The 20,752-nt window shown below is 56.5% G+C and overlaps 1 protein-coding gene and 1 long non-coding RNA gene across 2 annotated transcripts in view; both read left to right on the top strand.

The window, feature by feature from the left end:
• MGAT5B (alpha-1,6-mannosylglycoprotein 6-beta-N-acetylglucosaminyltransferase B) overlaps positions 1-9,354 on the top strand; it is a 60,324-nt gene extending 50,970 nt beyond the window's left edge. The window contains exons 15-17 of the mRNA XM_048064530.2: positions 4,047-4,121; positions 4,490-4,764; positions 5,816-9,354. Of these exons, the coding sequence (XP_047920487.1) occupies positions 4,047-4,121; positions 4,490-4,764; positions 5,816-6,014 (549 nt within the window). The 3' untranslated portion in view covers positions 6,015-9,354. The remainder of the gene's footprint in view (positions 1-4,046; positions 4,122-4,489; positions 4,765-5,815) is intronic.
• Positions 9,355-12,569: 3,215 nt separating this feature from the next.
• On the top strand, positions 12,570-16,593 carry LOC106034840 (uncharacterized). The gene is made up of 3 exons (XR_001206349.3): positions 12,570-12,974; positions 14,682-14,780; positions 16,148-16,593. It is a non-coding gene; the product is annotated as an uncharacterized lncRNA (long non-coding RNA).
• Positions 16,594-20,752: the final 4,159 nt, after the last annotated feature.

The following is a 20,752-nucleotide window of genomic DNA, read 5'->3' as shown; positions in this document are numbered from 1 at the left end:
AGTCACAACGCACCCTTCCTCCCTCCCTTAATTAACATTTCTTACGTTGCCGAGCAGCTGGTGGGAGGCAGGGGAGCACAGAAAACGTGGGCACGAGGCTGGGCCTGACGGGCAGCGTCGGGGTGCCGGGGCCATGGGGCTGGGCACTGCGTGGGGTTTTTTGTGCCTTCCCCGTTACAGCGTGGCACCCACGCTGGAAATAATGGCTTCATGGTCCTATTAAATTCAATCTTGAAGGGGAGCAGGGACAGAAGCTCAGGCTGCCTCCCAAAACCAAGGAGGCCCTCCTGTCCGCCAAGAAGGGTGCTGGGATAATCCCACAACACACCTCTGCTGGTTTGTGTTTGGGGTTTTTTTTTATGATCTATAAATCCTCTGGAAGCAGAGCAGGGACCGAGCGTGAGCAACTGCTTTTTTTTTGTTTGTTTGTTAAATAGAAAGGTCTGCTATACTAGAGACGCTGTCAAGGCAATTAAGTCTAAAATTGACCTACCTCACAGGTTTAAAAGCCCCATTATGGGCTTTGGCTTCAGGAATCCCTTGGTATCTTGTCTTTAAAGTAATGTTTGTTACAGCAGGAAATGAAAACAAATGTCTTAGCGGCAGGAGCGGGCGGTTCGGTGCTGCTGCTCTCAGCCAGGTAGGAGGAACAGTTTTCCTGGCTCCTTTTCTCCCCAAGGCAAAATGGGATGTTGTGTCATCCGAATATTTGGCAAATTTGTCTTTCAGAATAATGGCCATCAATTTATATTTCTTTTTCACTGGAAACATTTCATTTCAACATTACCGAAATGAGATGATGTGTTTTGGTTTCCCATCTGCATGGCTTTGTCTGAAAATGCCCCGCTCGTTTATTGAAAGGGAGGCTTAGATCCAAAATGATGCATTTCCCTTTGCCTCACCAAACAAAACAGATTGCCTGACCTGAAACAACACATTTTTCTCCTTGATGGGTGGAAACGCTGGAAATTGAAATCCGACCTGAAACTGATTTTATTTTTTTCCCCCTTTTTTTTTTTCCCACCGTGACACTGAAAAATCACTCGTCACGCACCTTTGGCTTTGCAGCTTCAAGGCAGGTGTCGGTAAAACATTTTCCAGAGGTGAAGCTGGGGAAGCTGCGAGGTGTCTCCTGTGACGCGCCTCCACAGGAGGCTTCATGGGGGGTGCTGGCACCCAGGGGTGCTGGGACCCTTCGAGGGGCTTGGGAGCTGCTGCCAGCAGCGGGGAGATGGCAGCAATCCCAAGACAGCGAAGCTGCACTGGCCCACTGGGTCTGCATGCCCTGCAAATAGCGGAGTTGAGATGCAGCAGGCGTCCTTCTCTGGGAGCCAGCCGAGGCTTGCTGGAAGAAAAAAAAACTTTTTCCTTCTTGCCAGAGGTTTGAACCGGGGCTCGGATGTGGCTCAGGTTTGCAATGTGTCTTTGCAAGAGGCAGCACCCGCTGCGGGTGGCCCCCGCGGAGCTTGTCCCACGGTGGAGCCGCTTTGTGCTCCCCCCATTGCTCCCATCCCTGGCCTGGCTGTAAGGAGGACTCGGAGCATTGCAGCACCAAACCCATATAAACCAGGCAGCAAACTGCTGCCCAGGAGGCCCAGGAGAGAGAAAAACACGAGACAAATTGCCCCTTGGAGAGGTGTCCCTGCGACGAGCTGTAGCTCTCAGCCAAGGGCTGGGGACAAGGAGGGGAGAGGTTTCCATGCGCGGTCATTTCCTTGGCCTTCAGCTTTTTCCCTTGTCAAAAACAGTTCCCGCGCAAGCAATTTAATAGACCCAATATTCTGGTGTAGCGAAGGGAGAAGGCTTCATTATATTAAAGTCAAACATACAGGAATATAATGGAAAATTATACATTTCAGACTATGCTTGAAAGAGTGGCGTATTAAACATCACCGCCAAAATAGCTGGTTAAAGCGTTCCCAGCCTGCTGCTACGTGCTGGCAGACAATTGCATTACTTTTCTACTTATTTCTCTGGTGACGTTTGGATTTATTTTTTTCTCTTTTGTTCCCTTTGGACCCAAGGAGGCTTATTCCTGCCTCCAGCTCTGGGATTCCAGAGCGGGACTGTAAAAACCCCAGAGTGCCTTCGTGCCTTGCTCCGGCCCTGGGTTCCCCAGCGATGTGTGCAGGAAAGGGTTGCAGAACCCATCCCCAGCGGGACCCCTGTGGCCCCCAAACCTCGTGCTGTGAGGTGGGGGTGATGGGGTGAACCCCCCCAGCCCTGCCTGCCTTCATCTCGGAGCATCCCCCAGGGGAGAGCCCGAGCTCCCGGCGCGGGGAGCAGCATTAACGCCGCGGCTGTCAAGGGGAGGCCAAGCCTGTCAGGTTTTAATTAAACAATTATCTTCCCAAAATTGGCATTTTCCTGCAGTTCCAGTGGCGGGAGCTGAATTTTAACGAGCGTGGGTGAGGGGAGGCAGGGGCAGCGAGAGCTTTTGGGGTAACCCCGGGGTGGTGGGCACGCTGTGGGGGGGTTGCATCCCATCGGTCACACCGTGCCCCGCAGGCGTGGTGTGTTGGGGGGGATGAGGCTGTTTTACAGGTTTTGTCTGCACAGCAGCGTCCTGAGCAAAGCTCCCCAGCGTCACTGCTGTGAGCACAGCGCTGGTGATGCTTTGTAGCTGGGCAGCCCCAAATCCACTCCAAGCAGCCCTACATCTGCACCTGGCAGCCCCAAATCCACTCCAGACAGCCCCCAGCCCTGCTCGGGCTTCATGCAGCAGCGCCGTGCTCTGTGAAGGACTCGGCCCCGGTTAACTCAACGCTAATTCGGAGGCAGGATCTGTGCCTGCCAAGGTGTCAGCCCCGATTACGCTGCACACCTGTAATGAGACAGAGCGGCTGCGATTTCCAGCCTTGCCGAGATCTCAGGTGGGATATTTATGGTGGGGAGATGCTTAGAGGGATCTTCTTGGCAGGCTGAGCCTTTTGAGCTCGGCTTTGACAGGTACTTCAAAGGAGACAGCTATTTTGGATGTGCAGAAATAGGAGAAGCAGCGTTTTCCGGCTGAACTATCTTTGGGGTATTTTTGCTTCTAATCCATCCTTCGCACGAAGCTCAGCAGAGATGCGCAGGGGAAGGGGGGGCTCCAGCACCAGCCCCTTCCCACACCAAACCCCACGGGGGGGGGGGGGGGGGTTAGGTGACCCCCACAGGGGCTGGGGGTGCTGCGGGGCCGGGATGCAGAGGGGGGAGCTGATTTCCACACCGGGATGCGAGGGCAGCTCTGGGGGAGGGAGGCGCGATGTGGAAAAGCGAGCGAAGAGCAGCAGCGTTTCATAACCCACGCTAAAAATACACCGGAGTGCTGCTGGCTCTGCACAAACAGCAGGACGGGGCTGTGGGAGGCGTTTGCTCCGTCGCGGGGTGAGGACCCGTCCCACGGTCCCCCTGTGTCCCTGTGTCCGACACGCCGGCCACCGGCATCTCCAGGGGGCCAGGGAAATGCCCCTGAAATTTATTTGGGTGGGAAACTGGGGTGGAGCAAATCTACTGAGCTCCTGGAAACTTTGTTGGGCTGGAAGTGTTCAAGCTTTCATTTGGAAGTGACTTATTGCATTAAACTGATTTTATTTTGCAGTTCCAAAAAAAAAAAGACAGTAGAGCAGGGTGACTTCATTTTAACCAAAGTGTGGGTCAAACCCCAGTTAATCCTTCACCCTCTTTCTCTCAAACACTTCGTTGCTTGCCAAGTTTTTGCAGTCCTAGGTGTTTGCAGTCCTAGTTTTCTTCCAAATTGGACTCAAGATTTCCGAGTTGAGGTCCCAGCCCTGGAAGGGGTCTGATTCCTGCGGTGCCCTTGCGTGGTACTTGCTATTTTTAGGAAAAGGAGATGAATTCATTCAGGAACTGGATGATTTTCTTCCATACCCTTCTGCTCTGGTGGTAGATGGAGGGACAGGAGTATTACTCTCTTGGCCAGCAACGGGGATTATGTTTACACTGGATTTCCCCGCTGCTCCTGTGGGGAAATGCTCCCGGAGATGGCTGGGACGGGCGAGCTTTTCCCTCTTGCTGCAGCGCTCTGCTCTTCCCCTGCACAGGTGGACCCTTACCTGCCTTACGAGTACACCTGCGAGGGGATGCTGGAGCGGATCCACGCCTACATTCAGCACCAGGTCGGGCACCGTCCCTGTTCTGCTGGGGAAGGGACCCCTAGCCCATGCAGGCTCCCGGGGGGGACACCAGGAGCTGGGCGCAGGAGATTTGTCACACACCGAAGATGCTCGGGGCCTGCCGGAGGGAGGCTGGGGGTGCGGGGACGAGGCAGGGGGAGGACTTCTCTGCTGCAGAGCTTAAGGCAGCACTGGGAGAGGAAGGGCTGGCTGCCACCTTCATCTCCCCAGCAGGAAATACCGTCCATGCGGGCAGGGCAGGAGTCCTCAACCGGTGGAACCACACCAGCAGCCCGAGCGTCCTGCCGTGCCCCCATCCCCACCACCCCACCCTTTCCCTTCGGGCACTGACCTGTCGCCTTCCCTCCTAGGATTTCTGCACCACGACGTCTCCTCCTCCGCCTCCCAGGACCAAGAGCCCTGCTATGCAAAGTCCCCCGAGCGTGCTGGCCCTGTCCCCCAACGCCACCCACCTGGTGTGGTCCCCCAGCGCCCGCCGGGACCCCCGCGCCTGGCCCCCGGTGGACTCGCTGCAGGTGTGGGTGTCGGAGACGCGGCACGCCTGCACCGAGACGTGCCGGCGGCGCGGGCTGGTCTGCGAGCCCACCTTCTTCAGGTTCCTCAACAAGAAGGAGGTGTTCCTCCAGTAAGTCGTGTCCTCCTCGGCACAGCGTGGTGACACCCTGGGGGGGCTGCCGGAGATGCTCCCCCGTTCCCCAGGGCTGGACGCTTTGTCCTGCACCCCCAGCGCCCGTTGTCCCCTTGTCCTCCCCCCTAAAACCCCAAAAGCTGAACGGTTTTGTCCTTCCCAAAGCAGCGCTGGCACATCCAGGCATGGCACCATCCCTCTCCCACCCCGCTTCTCTCTGCCTCCCGCGTGCTCGCTCCCTTTCTGTCTTTTTTTTTACGTCTTTCTCCATAAAACTGCCTTTTGAACACACAGCAGTGAAGTTTTAATAGAGTATAAATCTGCCACCGGGCTCCGTGCTGCTGCGTGGACAATTAAGATGCAAGTATTACCATTTCCGTCACGCCGGCCAGGCAGGCAATTTGAGGCCTGGTGACAGTTTTATGTGACGAATTAGAGCCGGGGCGCGCGTTTCGCCCCGTGCCCCGGTGCCTGGAGCCCTGGGGGAGCCGCGGGTGGGCTCGGGGGGCTGGAGGGGCACGGAGCAGGGGCAGCTCCGGTGCTGGAGCTCCCCCAGACACGAGCCTGGAGCAGGGCAAAGCTGGGGTCCTGCTGCTCCTTGGGGTCTTTGTGGGTTCCCGTCTTCATTTTGCTGCTCCGGGCTAGCAGGGGACACCAGGGTGTGCATTGACTCAGGTGCACCCCCAGGGGACGGTGCCTGCAGGGAGCAGGCGGCCCCCTTGGTCCAGGGGGGATGTAAGGGGTTTTAGTGGGATTTTGCCCGTGATTCCCTGAGTCCTCCATCTACGGCCTGCATGAGGTGTGGGGCGGTCCTCGGGTTGCACGGTTCGGTTGTGTGCTGTTTTGGGCTGGTGGCTGGCAACCACATCAAGGCGCCAAGCGTAGTGCTGATGGTTCCTGCAACCAGCAAAGAGCCCAAAGCTCACCCAGGGAACACCCCAGGGAGGACGGACAGAGAATTAAAGACCCTGTAGCAAAGCACCAGGCAGCCTCCCCACCCGGAGAGGGGGCACCGAAGCCGCCCCATGTTTTTTATCTTCTTTCCCAGGCTCAGCATCACCTGCGACAGCACGGAGTACGAGATGAACCATCTCTACCCGGCGGTGGCCGAGAACGTCCACGAGTGCTACCTCCAGAAGGAGCCGCTGCTCTTCAGCTGCGCCGGCCACAACTCCAAGTACCGGCGCCTCTGCCCCTGCCGCGACTACCGCGAAGGACAAGTGGCTCTGTGCAGGGACTGCGTGTGACTCGGCCACGTGCTGCAGCCGGGGGCTTGGTCTCAAAGCTTCGGCAACAGCCGGGGAGCAGGATGGATCCCTCCCGGCAGGACGCGCGCTGAGCCGGTGGTGCCAGGCTCTCGTGGGTTGTTTCGTCTACCAGCCGGCTGTGAATGACCGTGTCCTGACGTTTGGTTTCGTTTTCTTCTCGAGGCGCATCGCCCGTCCGCATCGCCCGTCCGCATCCGAACCCACCCGGACCGTGTTGGGGCTGGGGCAGGGTGGCAGAAAAAGGGGGCTCGGGGAGGGGGGGCACCTTCCCCTCTTCTGGCGAGGGGGATGAGCCACCAGCAGACTGCAGTTTCAGGGTTTTCATCCTCTTGAAGCATCCGAGGTTGTTTTATTTATTTATTTTTTAACCACTCCCTCCCTGACAAGTGGTAAATTAAAGGGGAAACAACACCCAGCCCTTCTGCGAGGAGTTATTGGGCTGCTCGGGGGGGCTGCAGGGGGCTGCCGGTGCCTGCCTTGGCCGGGGAGGATGAAGCCTGAGGACGGGGGCTGCGTTCGGTGGATTCAAGGGGGACTGAGCCCGTGGTGCCCCCCAGGAATCAAGGCTGAGGCTGGGGAGTGCAGCCCTGTGGGGGGGCTCTGCAGAGGATGCTGCTCTTGGGGGTCCCTCCCTGGTGCCGCTCTCCACCTCGCCAGGGTGCACGTCTCAACCCTCCTGGGACCCCCAAGCCCCAGCCCGTGGGGGCACAGCTCCCCGTTTGCTCTTTGTCTGAGCGGGGCAGGAAGGAAGAGGTGCTGCAGCAGCCGGGATGAAATATTGGCACGGGCTGAAGCTGGGGGAGAAGGTGTAAGAGCAGCGCTGTGTCTGCAGCCCCAAACGCTGCAGCCCCGGGGCAGCTGCAGGAGGAGGTGAGCTCTGGGCAAAGATCTTCCAAGCAGCATCTTCGCTTCTTTACCTTCTCTTCGTGCTTGTCATCAGCCTCGCTTCAGAGACGAGCCCAGTGCTGCTTCTGTTCCTCTCCTGGCTGCCCTCTTGCTGCCTTAGCGCTGGCTGCGGAGTCCGGTGTGGTTTTGAAGGGTTGCTCACCAGAGGGAGGTGAGCCTCTGGTGCTGCGGGGTTGGTGCTCAGCCCTCGTTCCGCTCAGAAGCGCTGGAGATCGAGGCTCTGACATCCCAGAAAAACTCACTCCCAGCCCTTCCCTGCGTGGAATAACTCCCGTCCCAGGCGGAGAGCCGGGCTGCGGTGACAGCCCCTGCTGGCGGTAGCACCGGGGAGCATTGTCCCCGCCTGGCTCGAGGTGACCGCTGGAGCAAGCAGGATGAGTGCGAGCCCCGTTTTGGCACAACGCTGCTCTCGCCACCCCCGTTCCAGCCCGGGCAGGGGGCACCGTGCGGTGCTTGTCGACCCAGGCGAGGCGAGAGCTGGAGTCATCGCCGTTATCCTGGAGCAATTTGTCAGCTTCAGCGCGAAATTGCACAGGCAGCCTCCAGCCAGCCAGCGACGCCGACAAGGGAAAGGATTGATTAAGTAATTTTTGTGTCTTGCGGCAAGCGTGTGTATAAATAAAAGCCGAGAGAGCCTCTCCCCGCAGAGCTGAGCGGCAATCTTCTGTGCCTTTCCGTGGCACCTTTCATCCAGGGCTCAAGGCAGCACCTTGCAAAGGCTCCCAAGCTATCGCCCAGGCTGCTGCTTGGCAAGCAGGCGGTGATGGTGATCCAGCTCCCGGCTGTAAGGACCAAATAAGACTGATTTATGAGGATTCGAGGGAGATTTAGAGCTCCGGATCCCAAACCTGGCTCAGGACAGCTCTCTTTGCACGTCAGCTCCCAGGGCAGCCCTCGCTGCGCTTTCTGCTCAGCTGCTTTTAAAGCAGCCTTCACCTCTTGGCGGCTGGGCACCTGCCTCGTGCTGCACAGCCCCAATTACCCGCTGTCAGGACCGTTTTCTCCGAGCTGAAATAAAAGGTGGCTCGCTCACCTCAGCCGCTGTCACGGTAAATAACGACCTGTCAGGGACCTGCGGGGATCTGGGGCCAGCATCTGCATTTGGGTGATGGTCTCGGCGATGCTCCGCTGTTATCCATCAGCCCCGCCAGCTGTCACCCCTTCCTGGTGTCACCCTGGGGGTGGATGCTGCATGGAGAAAAGCCTCTTTTTGCAGGGGAGATGGCTAGAAAAAGGGGCTGCATCACCACAAAGTGCTGCCGTTTCTCTGCCTGCTGGGGTTTCTGGTCCCGGCTGTGCCTGAGATGTCGCTGCAGCATCCCGTGGCCCTACAGAGCTCACCCCACTCTCCTGGCCAGGACACGTTTCCATCTGGGTGGGAGACCTGAGCCTGACCCAGGCATTAACTTCACATTTTACCGAGCAGGAACATGGAAGAGATCTAAAGGGAAGCTGAAGCGCTGCCGTATGAAAGGGATTCTAATTACCGCAGCTAATTACAAAGAATAAATCCCCAGCGGGATGGGCAGGTGGGGTGGGGGGAAGAGAAACTGTCGAAACCGTGAATAAAATCAAACAATTAAAAATCACGTGAGGAGCTGAGAGCTGCTCGCCCGGCTGCTGGTGGACAGGGCCGTTCACCTAAAACCTGGAGCAGGCACAGCGGGGTCTGATCCGGGGTGCTGAGCCTGGCACGGGGACCCGATTCCCACCCAGCTGCAGGTGCCTGCCCCTATACAGCAGGCTGCTGGGGTTCAGTGAGAGCTTTGGGTTTCACCTCCATGGCCACAGGGATAATTTTGGGGGATGAGGCTGGCCGTGCCTGTCCTGATGTCCCCAAGCAGCATCCCGCAGGGCTGCAGAGCGGGCGCCTCTCCCCAGCAGCCCCGCGTCCCGCCGATGCTAGGCCGCACGGAGCAGCTGTCTGGGCTGTAAATCACACCGGGACGGAGGTAATAGGGCTGCTCCGCTCTTATCTCGGGCTTTATTAGGAAATCGTTAAGCGGCTTTTCCCTCCCAATCCCCTGCTTATCAGCAGCCCGGGTAAAATGGCAAATTGCATCCCGGTGTGGACAGGCCGGGGAAAGAGAAGCCCATTTATTTCCCCTTATGGGTTTATCGCTAGATCAAGAAGCTGCTGAAGATGTAAGCACCGTTGTTTATTTCCCCAGGTGATGGATCTAGCTGCCACACGGCTCCGTTAACCACAGCACGGTGTCTGACAGGGATGTCTAATGGACCCACGGTCCGGACTGCTGGCTCGTGTATCTCAAGGTCTTGCTTTAATTGAGTCCTGTCTCCCCGGTGTCATGCCTTTATTGTTTTTTTAATTATTTTTTTGCTTTTGCTTTTTACAATTTCTTTTTTTCCCCCTCCTTTAGAAGGCCTTCCCGAAATAAACTCGTGTATTTAATCTCCTGTCTCTTCCCCTCATCTCTTGCTCCTTTTGGCAAACCCAGAGCCATAAAGAAAGTTAACAAATTGAAAATCTGTCCTCAGCCTTACCGAGTTAAAAGAGCAGTGAAATCTTTTGCCTTTTTTCTTTTTCCTTTTTTTTTTTTTCCTCCTCTGGAAGAAAGAATTTGGGGAGGGGGGGTGAAAACCCCTTTTGAAGCCACGGGACTGAGTGTTCCCTTTCTTATCAGATCAAGCAATAATTCCCAGTGACACCTATTGTGCCTTGTTAATGGAAAGCCATTAAAACTCCAGCTCAATACTTTCTCAGGAGAGATAGGGACTGTTCAATACCGTTCCCCAGGCAGGCAAAGAAATACCACGACCCGTTGAGAGCGCGGAGCAGAAGTGCTGAGGCTGCAGCTTCTGCCACCAGCACCTGCGGGGGGGCTGGAGCATCCCTAGCCTGGGCACTGCTGCAGTCCGGCCCCGGCACCCAGATTTTCTGGAAAGGAGGTAAAAATGAAGTTTGGGAGGATGGGGAGAGCTGGAGGAGGATTTTGGGGGGGGGGTTAGGTGTTTCTGTGGGGTGTGATCCCACGTCATGGCCACACAGCGCAGGTGCCGCTGCTGCCTGAAAAGGTGGACAAAATGCATTGACGATGCCCCCGCTGCCGAGTGCTGGCTTTGGAAAGCCAGGAGAAAAGGGGCTCGGAGCATTTTGCTCCTGTCCCTACGACGGTGGAGGAAAGCAGCCGGGATCCGAGCCCCACCTCCCCGCAGAGCCGCCGCCAGCCTCTTCCTCTCCGTCCCCTGGGGACCCCACAGCCACCGCGCCAGCGCCTCTCACGTCTCACGTCCAGCTCCTGGTGGAGGCCAGAATGAAACAGTGGCTTATTTTTAGCTTGTGCTTGTTTAAGGAGAGCCACCAGACCTATCAGCCTTTCTATAAATACAAGCCCAAAGACAGGAAATAACAATCTGCCCTGATTTGGTTCCTTTCATCCGAGGATTCGGAGCATCCGACGGCATCTCTGAGAAATGAGTGAAGGCTTCGCAACTTGCATGAAAATACAACTATTTGGGTTTTTTGCTGAGCGTTGCATTGCAGCCCCTCACTCGCCAGGCCTGATTTGTTCCTAAATTCCCCCAATTTCATGTCCTCGAGCCCTCTCCAAGGCATTTCTTAGCATGTCAGCCCGGGAGCGGGTGATGTTCCTGCAGCTCGCCACAGGGCGCAGCTGGCTCGGTGTCATCGAGCGTGGGGGGTTTGTTTATTTAATCAATTAATTGAATTAATTAATTTTCATGAGAGTGCAGAGAAAAATAATAGGAACTGCCAGCAGCGCTGTTGGCTGTCGTGCTGGGCGCGGGGCGGTGGGAGCAGCTGCCTGATCTGCCACCTTGGTTTTATTTCTGCAAACCTGGCCCCATCCACTTCTAGGAGGAAAAAAAAATAAATAAAAGAGCAGCTGCTGGGGGATAAATGAGGAACCCTGCTGGGTGGCCCTGCTGGTGGCCCTGCTCCTGGCAGTTTTTGTGTCCTTAGGCAGGAGAAGTGAGCCCTCTTCCCTCCCAGCTGTGGCTCTGGACCAGGCCGGGGAGCAAACCGTTCATAAAAGAAATGTGGGAGGCAACGCATTTCCACGCTTAATTGACTCCACGGATTAATCCCAATTAAAAGCTGTAATTGGGATTACAGTGGTTAATCATCTTTCCACCCCGAGCAACAGCCTCGCTATCTCCGTTAGCTTCATTAGGAAAGCCGGGGACGTGGAGCTACGCAGCCACCGAGCACGGGCAGCGCCGGGCACAGCCCCAGGGGAGCGGGGATCCCAAAAGGGTCCCTCCGAGGTCTGGTCCCCCCGAGGTGCTGCTCCCGGGGTGGTGGTGGGCAGCGGATGGCACCCCTCGGCTGCACCGTTGGCTCTTTTCCCAGGATGCTGAATTTTTGCACGGCTGGGGTGTGCTCAGAGTAGTGCGGCTTCCTTCCCAAGGATTAAACTGTAGGGGGATTTCATTGACTTTTTTTTTTAATCCTCCTCCACTACTGTTTTATGCTGAAAGGAGCCTGAATGAAAACGTCTGCTTGCTCTCCTTTTTCTGACATGTTTTTTCTGAGCACGTTAATTAAGCAGCGTCCTCCAGCGACGGCTTTGTCTCAGCGGGGTTAAGGAGCACACCTCCCCTCCTTCTCTGCCGTTCCCTGTTGTTGGGGTCTGGACCCCTCCGGACCCCAGAGGCAGCTCAGGACCAAGCCCAGACCCAGATCCAAAAGCACCATGGGTGAAACAGGGGAGGGAACACCCCAAAAGTGAAAGATGCTGCTGGTGCCCTGGGGAAGAGCACGCGATTTGCCTTCAGGAGAGGCTGCGAATATTTCCCCCAAGGGCTGACCCCACAGGATGTGTAGGGTGCCTCTGCCAAGGACATATCAAAGCAGGTTGGGCAAAGCTCTATTAAATACCCCAAAGACCCCAAACTTGCCGCAGCAGTCCCATGAATTGTTACGACCAATTTTTAGGAGCCCGGCAAATCCAGGCTGATGCTCCTTACTCCACGGCTCAGCTTTATCCGAAGCTGCAGAGGTTTGTGCCGTGGATCTCGTGGGTGATGTGAAATGAAAGCGTGTTTGCTGTGATGCTATTTGCCATCCTCCAGCCACCCCACATGCAGCCGGTGCTCGGTGCTGCTCCACCCCAGCTCCTGCCATCCCACCGGGTCTCTCTCTGCTCTCCTGGATGTGATTTCGGCTGGTGTTTAGGAAAACACCATAATAAGCACCGCTGAACAGGCAAATAGAAACTTGAGGACCCCAGCGGTATTTTTAGTCCCCTATCGGTGACTAGCTCAAAATCCTCCACAGGACTGTGAAATAAAATTAATCTGCATCTGCCATGCATCATTTTTACAAAGCTCGCCTCCTCCTGCAACCGGAGGGATGCTTTAAGAGGCAGCTCCTTTCAGTTCGAGGGAGAGCCAAGTACCTGGCAGGCATCCGCAGCCACAGCTCCAGCCGCCGGCAGCAGGAAATCACCAGGGATGGGTGTGAGGGGGTGGCAGAAGGGAGAAAAATTGGTGTTGTCACCCAGTGAGTTAGGAGAGAGTCCCCCGTGCTCGCAGCAGGCTTGGGTCCCGCATCCAGAAGCCAGAGGCTGCCCGTGCAGGGAATGCACTGGTTGTACTGGTTTGCTTGCTGGGCAGAACTGCTGGGGGACCTGGGGGTCCCGAATTAGGGGGGAGCTGCCATGGGAAGCCCCGGGAACTGCCCAGCACCGAGGATGGGGAGGGAAAAACCTCATTGCCATGGAAACCGATGAGCCAGTTGAGCTGCCATGGAAACGAGTTGGGGGCTCAGGGACCATCCTGCTGGGGCTGGACCTGTACGGTGGGGATGGTGCTGGTCCATAGGGACGGATGGGACAGAGGGGTGCTGCAGAGCGGGGCTGAGCCCCCGCTGCATCCGCCAAAATGGGATACTTGGGGCTGGGGGGGGGCGCAAAGTGGAGTAAGGCAGACCCCAAACTGGGGGCTGAGCATCCCAAACTGGAGCAGCGTGGGCTGGAGGGGGAAAGGTCTGCTGGATGCTCCAGGGCCACGCGGCTTGCTGATGCTGAGGACTGCAAATTGTGCAGAAAGGTGAGCCTTGAAGTGGCCGAGGGTGGAAACGCAGCTGCCTCCGGGGAGAAATTACACGGAGACAGGGAGGGAAGAGCAGGGCCAGGCAGGGGCCAGCGGGGCCGGCAGGAGGGGCCGGGGGTGCCCTTGGCTTGGCAGCGGTGCCGCGACGTGGATCGCACTGAACAGCTCTTCCTCCCCACCCAGAGCCAATAAAGCACCTCCTGTTTGGGTTCTGTGGTTGTTTGGCTTCCCAAAATAGTCACAAAAGGGCTCGGGGAAAACAAGGGAGGTCAAATCCTCTCCTTTGCAAGGGGAGGTGTCCTCAGCGGGACGCCCTGGGGACACCCCGGGATGCCTCGGTGCGCTCCCAGGTGGGTGCACAGGGCTCTGCCCGCTGCCATGCCAACATCTCCAGCTGCGGGTTGTCTGCAGGGAGCTTCCCTGGGGACAGGGAACACTGGGGATGGGACATCCCCATCGGCCTGTCCTCCCACCGCCGCCTCTGCAGGGCTGGGGGTGCTCTGGCTCCAAATCCTGAGCCTGAACGTCTCTGTTATGGGATAAATTAATGGGGCAGGGATAGGAGCACGCAGCTCCTAGGGGGGAAGGAAGGAGGATTTCTCATAGCTACGGCCCTAAAAGCACCTTTCTGCCCTCGCTGCCTGTTCCCAGGGCTCCCAGCATGGGGTGGCTGAGCCCAGGCACGGTGCAGGTGGGTGGGAGCAGCTGGAGCCTATAAAGGGCTGCTGGGGGGACTGGGGCTGTGCTGCTGCAGGTGGGGGATCTGGGAGAGCCCCAAAGCCTGGCTGCGAGAGGAGGAATGGTGTGGGGTCACCACGGCTGCCTCGGTGAGTTGGCCCTGCAGGGATATGGGTGGTGGTTTGGGGTCCCGCATCCTGGGGTCTGGACCCTTCTGGGTCCCAGGCACAGCTCAGGACCAGCCCCAAGCTGAGCTGCGCTTGCAGCTGGGACCCCAGCTTTTTGGGGGCTGTTCCTCCTGTGTCTGCTGGTCCCCAAAACCTGCCCCATGGAGCACCAATGCCATCCACTGCCGGGCTCCGGCACGAGAAAAGGAGCTCCCTTCCCTCCTCCGCGGGGCTGAGCGCAGCTCTCGCACTAACAGCAACCTCGGGATGCCCTTTAATTTTTAATGATTCAATAAAATGGTAATTACAAACACTGCAGTTTGAGTTTTTAAGTAGAAAGTATTAACTTCCCAGGGTTTAATTATTCAACAGAAATTAATGAAAGCGGGGCTGGATCCTGCTGGATCCTGCTTTTCCTTCGCAGGGCCAGCATCGCTCTCTTTGAGGGGACCAGGTAGGGACACGGGGGGATCCAGGCTGGGACAGCGATGTGTTGGTGTTCCTTAGGGTGTACTTGGGGAAACCGAGGCACGGTGAAGTTGGGCAGTGTTTTGGGGCTTGTAGGGGCAGCTGGAACGGGGATTTCTCCTGGCTGTAACGTGCTGTCCTTAAAGCCCTCATGCTGCAGGGGCGCTGGTCTATGTGCAGGTCTCAGGGCAGCATGTGGGCTCACTTTTACTTCTGCTTTCTTGTAAAGCGGGTAGAGAGGGAGAGAAGTGAGTGCAAAACCCCGGCCCTGTGTCCGTCCCCTGACCTGCAGCCCGTCGGTCACCTCTCAGTGCAAACAGCCCCATTAAGGGCGTGGGGGAAATATTTCCAGCAGCACCTTTCATAATGGCTCTTGCTCTGCTCGCTGCAGGACTTCTAGCAGAGGAGGTGCAGGCACCTGGGTGCTGCAGGGGCTGAGCACCCTCCGGGGAGCCAGTGACCGCCCTGATCCAAGCCAAAGCTGTAGGAGGTGAGTGGGGAAACTGAGGCACAGCACCTGGGGGACGGCTGTGCCCTGGTCTGCAGGGGAACCTGCCAACCCCACGGCTTTGCTTTATGGGGCTTTCACCAGCCTTAACTGAAATCCCTGGGGAGGCTTTGGTCTAGTTTTTAATTGGTCTTACGCTTTTAATTGCTTTTAACTTGGTTTAGCTTTGGTGCAGCATGGTGTGGTTCAAAAGCAGCTGTGCGGGGGAATGGGGCTGTTAAGGTCAGGAGTGCTTTCAGGACTATTTAAATGCAGCAAAACAGTCGGTGTATTGCCAAAAAGCGTGGATTTGGGCTGGCTGCTGCTCAACCTGGCATCGTCTCCCTGTCTGAACAGGATCTGAGCTGGGAAGGTCCGGTCCCTGCACCATGATGTCTATGGGGTGGGAAAGCCTTGATGGGGTCAAGGTGGGACAAGGGGGTTGGGGAGATGGTGGGGAACCACTCCGTTAGGTCATCCGGGTAAGGGCAGAGACATCTCGCACCTATTCTTTCTGCCCAGCCCCACAAAGCCCCTTTCTCCCATGGACAGCGGCCCTATAAAGCATCCCCTCCTGAGCAGCGCCTGGCGGTGCAGGTGGATGTCCGCATGGAGCCAGCCTGCAGCGAATGGCACCTGTGGGGTCTCGGGGAACCAGGTTTGCTGGAAAAGCAAGTTGTTGCTGTTATTAATAGTTAATAACGTCATTAATAAGCAAACCTGTCGGCTCGATTGCCTGCAACGAGGTGGTAGGAAAATAGCACTGGTCAGGGCTCCCTGCAGGATGGGAATATTTGCTCCTGGGGCTCGCTGGGCGAGGGGGTGGTGCTGAGCCCTGTAGGGACTGGTGCTCTGCTGATGAGGTGCCTGGGGAGAGAGCAGGGCCTCATCTGCAAGGGAAATGAAATTATCACCGGCTCCGTCTGCCGTCATCCTGCTCCGCAGAGCCCTAGGAGCTGTGTGGAGAGGGTCTCACAGGGTGTGGGTGCCCACGGAGCACCCATGGGACTGCGGTGCTCCTGGTGCAAGCGGGGTTGTTGTGGTCCCCAGAGGGGCTTTGGGCCATCCCCTGCCTGTGGGGTGGGCTTGTACCCCCCAGGCACCCATCACAGCCTTGCCTTGTGCTGTTTGGGCTGCGCTTTGGAGAAATCACGGCAATGGAGCTTGGTGAATCTCTCCTGAAAGAGGAATGGTGGGGAGAGGGAGGAGATGGTGCTGAATCCTGGTGACACCAGTACTCTGACACGTCACTGCTGCCACCCAGACCCACGTCCCCAGATGTGTCCCCACTTATGGGACAGCAGTTCTGGTCCACCCCCTTCATGCTCCATTGTAACACAAATATTTTCTCATTCCCGTTTATTACGCAGGACATCAGCAATTCCCTGGATGGGAAAGATTCTCCGCGGAGTTCTGTCTGCTGGGCTGGAAATCCCTCTTTTTTTGGCTTAAATTAGGAGCATTGTGAGACAGGGGATGACTTAAGGGATACAGTTAATCAGTTCTGACAGTGCTGGCCTGGGTGAGACCTTACCGGCTGCGTGGGGGCGAGTGCACGGAGCTCTGTCACGAACCATTTGGGGCGTCTTGTTTGGGTCTTACCTTGGATTTCTCTTCAGTAGATCATAAAGACAAAAAGTCATTCCAGAGCACTTTATTCCAAAAAAAAAAAAAAAAAAGCCACAGGTTTGAAGTTGTCAAAACAATTTTCCACTGTTCCAAAATAATCTCTCAGAAGTGACCCAGATTTTACGAGGCGCTCCAGCTTTCAAAGGGCAGGTTGTCTGAGTAGAAGATGGGCCTGCAAAATCTTTTAGGTTTACGAATCCCGTGCCTTACCCCATTCCTGCAGGGTCTGTTGAAGCCTCCCAACACATCTGTGCTGCCGTGGCACAAATCCCTGAGCTGGAGGACATGGGAACAGTTCGACGGGGGAAGCTGCTGTTCCCTTCTTTGTTTAATTAGTGGGTGGGGTGCTGGGGGCTGCGTATCCAGCGAGAGCGGTGGTACGGTCCTGTTTGCCTGGTGCTGTGCTCCTGATGGTCTGCTGGTGGTCCTGTGCCACCCCAGCTCAGCTTGCTGCGTTTGTCCCCACTTTCTGAGACCTTCCAGGAGTTGTTAATGATGGTGAATTAATGCTGCTGGGTCCTTGCGGCTGCCCAAGGTGGGGGGAGCTCTGTGAGCAAGTCTAAAAGCTCTGGCACTTGGTAATGGGGCAGGTGAGCGCTCAGACGTGTACATCCCCATGGGACCTGCACCGGGAGCCAGGCTGTGCCGAGCAGAGGGGAGCAGGGTGAGACGGGTCTCCTCGTGCTTGCAGAGCACTCCACTTCTTTTCTTACTCATATTCTGGAGCTGAGCCATTCGTGATCTGTTAATAGGATATTAAAAAAAAAAAAAGGCTTGATTCATATCTAGCTTATCTTAAATTTCATTTGACCTGATTAAAGTGCTGCTCGTGCTGCCTGCCTGGCACGTGGTTTATTCATTTCCCTGTGTTCTGCTGGGGCATGGCGTTGCCTTCGCTTTCCGTGGAGGGACAGCAAGCTGCCCCCGTGGGATGTTACTGGGGGGCAGCACCCAGCCCCTACCTGCACAGGGCTCAGGCCCCGCTCTCATTTTCTTTAGATCCTGCTCTGAGCCCTGTTTTGGTTCCTAGTGATCCGTGTGTTACACGGCAGGCGGGGAGCGAGGGGAGAGTGGGGCCGGAGGGGGCTGAGCACAGCCGAAGCTGCCCAGCAGCAGCTTCCCTGGGGGGTTTGAGCTTGCCCTGCTTCTGCAACCCGCTGGGCACGTGGAGCCATGAAGGGGGCCTCAGGGGGACGCCAACAGCTCTGTGCTGAGGGGTGAATGCCATGAAATCTTTTTTTTTCTGGGAACCTCTTGACCCTCCTCCTCTGTGGCTCTCGGGGTAAGACCCGGCACGATGCAGCAATGTCAGCGCAGCCGTGAGCCTGCTCAAGGGGAGCCTGGTAGCACTCAGCTTCTGGCCCCACAGAGCCCAGGAGAGAGTGAGAGAGTGACAGGAGAGGCTCTTGGCACAGGGGCTGTTTCCCCAAACCCACAGTTTGTCCAGAGCCTGTGCAGCAGGCAGAGCAGTCCCGGAGCAGCATCCTCCAGCCCCATGCAGGCAGGTAGGGAATATTCGCATTTTCCTTGAAGATGCCAGGAAAAGGAGGCTCAGGTGACCCCGCAGTGCATGTGAGGTGTATTTTGTGATGTGCAGAGTACATGTGCAGGTTTCTGGCAGCCTGGGGCCTGCCCCGTGTGAAGCCTGGCTCAGGAAGTCTGCTCCACGCCTGCAGCTTTCCGCAGCAGCCAGCGTGCTCCTGGCCGCGCTGCTGCCGCTCGCGGTCCCCGTCTCAACAATTTCATGTGGATGCTGACTTATTTTTTGCCACTGAAGCATGACGTGGGAAAATGCTTGCCGCTTCCTTAGGTGGGTGATTTATGGCAAAACAAAACGGGTCTGTAAGAGGCAGTGGTCCCTTGCCGCCTGTCACGGTGCTGACAAGCGGGGCTCTGTTCTGAGGGGCAGCCTGCGTGAAGCGAGCAGGTAAGGATGCTCCACAAAGCCAGCAGAAGGAAACATTTTCCCTTTGTGTTCTCCTTCCACAGCCTTCTCAAAGCTTTGCAACCTGTCTGTCTGCCTAATGTCGCCCAGGAGGTGCCAGGCACCTGTCCAAGGCTGGGCCAGCTCTCAGCACATCCCACGCGGCTGCCTTGGTGTGGGTGGCAAGCGGCCACTAAATCCAAAGAGAAGGAGCATTTTCTTGGTGCTGTTTTACTCCAGCACTGTGGTGTAACGTGCTGTCATGCCAGCCTGTGCTGCTGTAGAAAGACCCGGAGCTTTTCCTATGAGATGCCCTGGGAGGTGGGAGCGCAGGGAAGGGTCCCGAAAGCCCGATGGGTGCCAAGAATGAATCAGATGGATTCCTGATCCTGTTTCCAAGTGGCTTCTCTGGGGTTTGTGCTGCTTCTGCAGAAACGTTTGCACACACTGAGAGCCCCTAAGAGGGGTGTTGGGCATGCCTGGAGCAGAACTGGGTGTTGCAGGTGTCTTTGAGAGTGTGGTGGCTTAAACGACGAGCTCCCTCGTTGCAGAAATGCACGCTGTACTTGACCCTTTAATTAAGCAACACAACTTGACCTGGGAGCATTAAGCCCGTGGGGGAATGGTGGGGAAAAAAGCACAGCTGTAGGAATGGGTTAAATGAGCACAGAGAAGATGTTGGGTGCATCTTGCAGGCTGCATCACCGCCGTGCCCCACTGGGGAGCTGAGCTCTGGTTGTGCTCCCCAGGCAGGAGATGGAGCCTGCAAACAGCGAGGGCTTGTGCTCCTCTGCCAAAAAAAATCCCATGGGGATATGACCAGGGGAGGTTGCTCCAGGCTGCCCATGAAGGCAGCCGTTACCTCCCGAAAACAGGGAGGTGAAGGAGGAGAGAAACAAGCCGGATGAAAGTGGGGACTTTGCCAGCGCTGCCTTCTATTTATGATTTCACAAGGTCAACAATAATCCCCACAGCTACAAGCACATAAAAATTGATTCTTTCTTGAAGAGATTGATGGATTCTTGGTCAGGGCATTTTCTCTGATCTTGCTGCCCTCTGGACATTGCTGAAATTTATGAAGATGCTGCGCGTTCCCCTGCAGAGGACTAAATAGCTTCTCGAAAAGAGAGCAAATGCTTTCAGTTCAGACCTCGGGTCCCAGGCTGCTGCTGTAAATAAGAGCAAGGCTTCCTCCCGATGCAGCGAGTGAGCTGTGGGGCTTTTGTATCAAAAGTGAGCAGTTTTTGCTTTTCAGCCTGCTTGGCATGGGCCAGAGGTTGTGCCCCTGCTCCATCTCTCCCCTGGGGCACGAGGTGATGCCTGGGGTCCCCTGATCCCAGCAGGGGATGTCACCTCCTGACTGCTCCTCGCTGCTGCCGTGCTGGTGAGCTGCATGGATCCATCAGGCCAAATTCTCCTTTGGTTTGTCCTGCCCAGGTGCTTTCACGGGAGGGAAGCAGGGACGAACGTTTCTGGAACCTCCGGCTGCTCACCAGCACTTCGCAAACAGCATCACCCCGTGGGTCCCCGTGTCAGCTGGAAGCCTCCTTCAATCTGTATTTTAAAAATAACCAGCTTTAAAGCCGCAGTGTCTGAAACGGCTTTTTTTTTCCACAAGTGGCAGGAAGCTACCAAACAAAGCCCACTTATTTTTCACAGCTCCATCCCCGCAGCTATTAAATCCTCGGCGCTATTGACTCCTGGAGAAGTTTGCGGGGCTGGTGGGGCTGCGCGCAAGCAGCGCTCGCAAGCCATAATATCCCAGTGAGTAGCGTGTGCCCTTTGTGTCTCCCTCCTGGTTAAAAAGCAGCTTAGGTGTGCTCAAAAGGCATTTCTTTGAGTTCAGCGGCATATCTTCATCACAGAGAGCGTGTTACGTGAAATGCTGCCGTACAAAGGGCAATGCAGAAGCGGCGGGTTTGGGAGGTGAGGGGAGGGATGGGCTGGTGGAGAAGTGCCAGGAGAATCGATGCAGGGCTTTTTTTAACAGCTATGCATGTGTGTTGAACAAAGCTCTTTAAAAGACTTGCAGAAAGCAGTGGGTTCCCTCTTGTAATGTGCTGGGCTTTATCACAAGACGAGGATGTGTGGAATTGCCAACGGCTGGGCTCAGAGAGCGCTCGGCGTTCATCCTCGCGGCGTTTCTCCGAATTGCAGCGCGAGGGTTCGACTCCTTGAACAGGCGAAGCTGTTGCTGGTGCCACTCACAGCCCAGGGAAGGTCCTGCACACCCATCCCTGCTGCCCAACTGTGCAGGGTTCCCTAAATCTCTGTGTCTGCGCTGCCTCCAGGCACCCCCTGCATTGCTACCGGAGAGATGCGTCCCACCTGCCCGGCAATGGGCTCAGCAGGCTGGTGGCAGGTGGGAAGAGGAGCCCACCTTCAGTGCAGAAAGGAGGGGAGCAGCATGAGAGGAGTGAGA

The sequence above is a fragment of the Anser cygnoides genome, chromosome 19 (genome assembly GCF_040182565.1).
Source record: "Anser cygnoides isolate HZ-2024a breed goose chromosome 19, Taihu_goose_T2T_genome, whole genome shotgun sequence".
Lineage (NCBI taxonomy): Eukaryota > Metazoa > Chordata > Aves > Anseriformes > Anatidae > Anser > Anser cygnoides.
The sequence above is the reverse complement of the archived record's forward strand: the minus strand, read 5'-3'. Positions and strand labels throughout refer to the sequence as shown.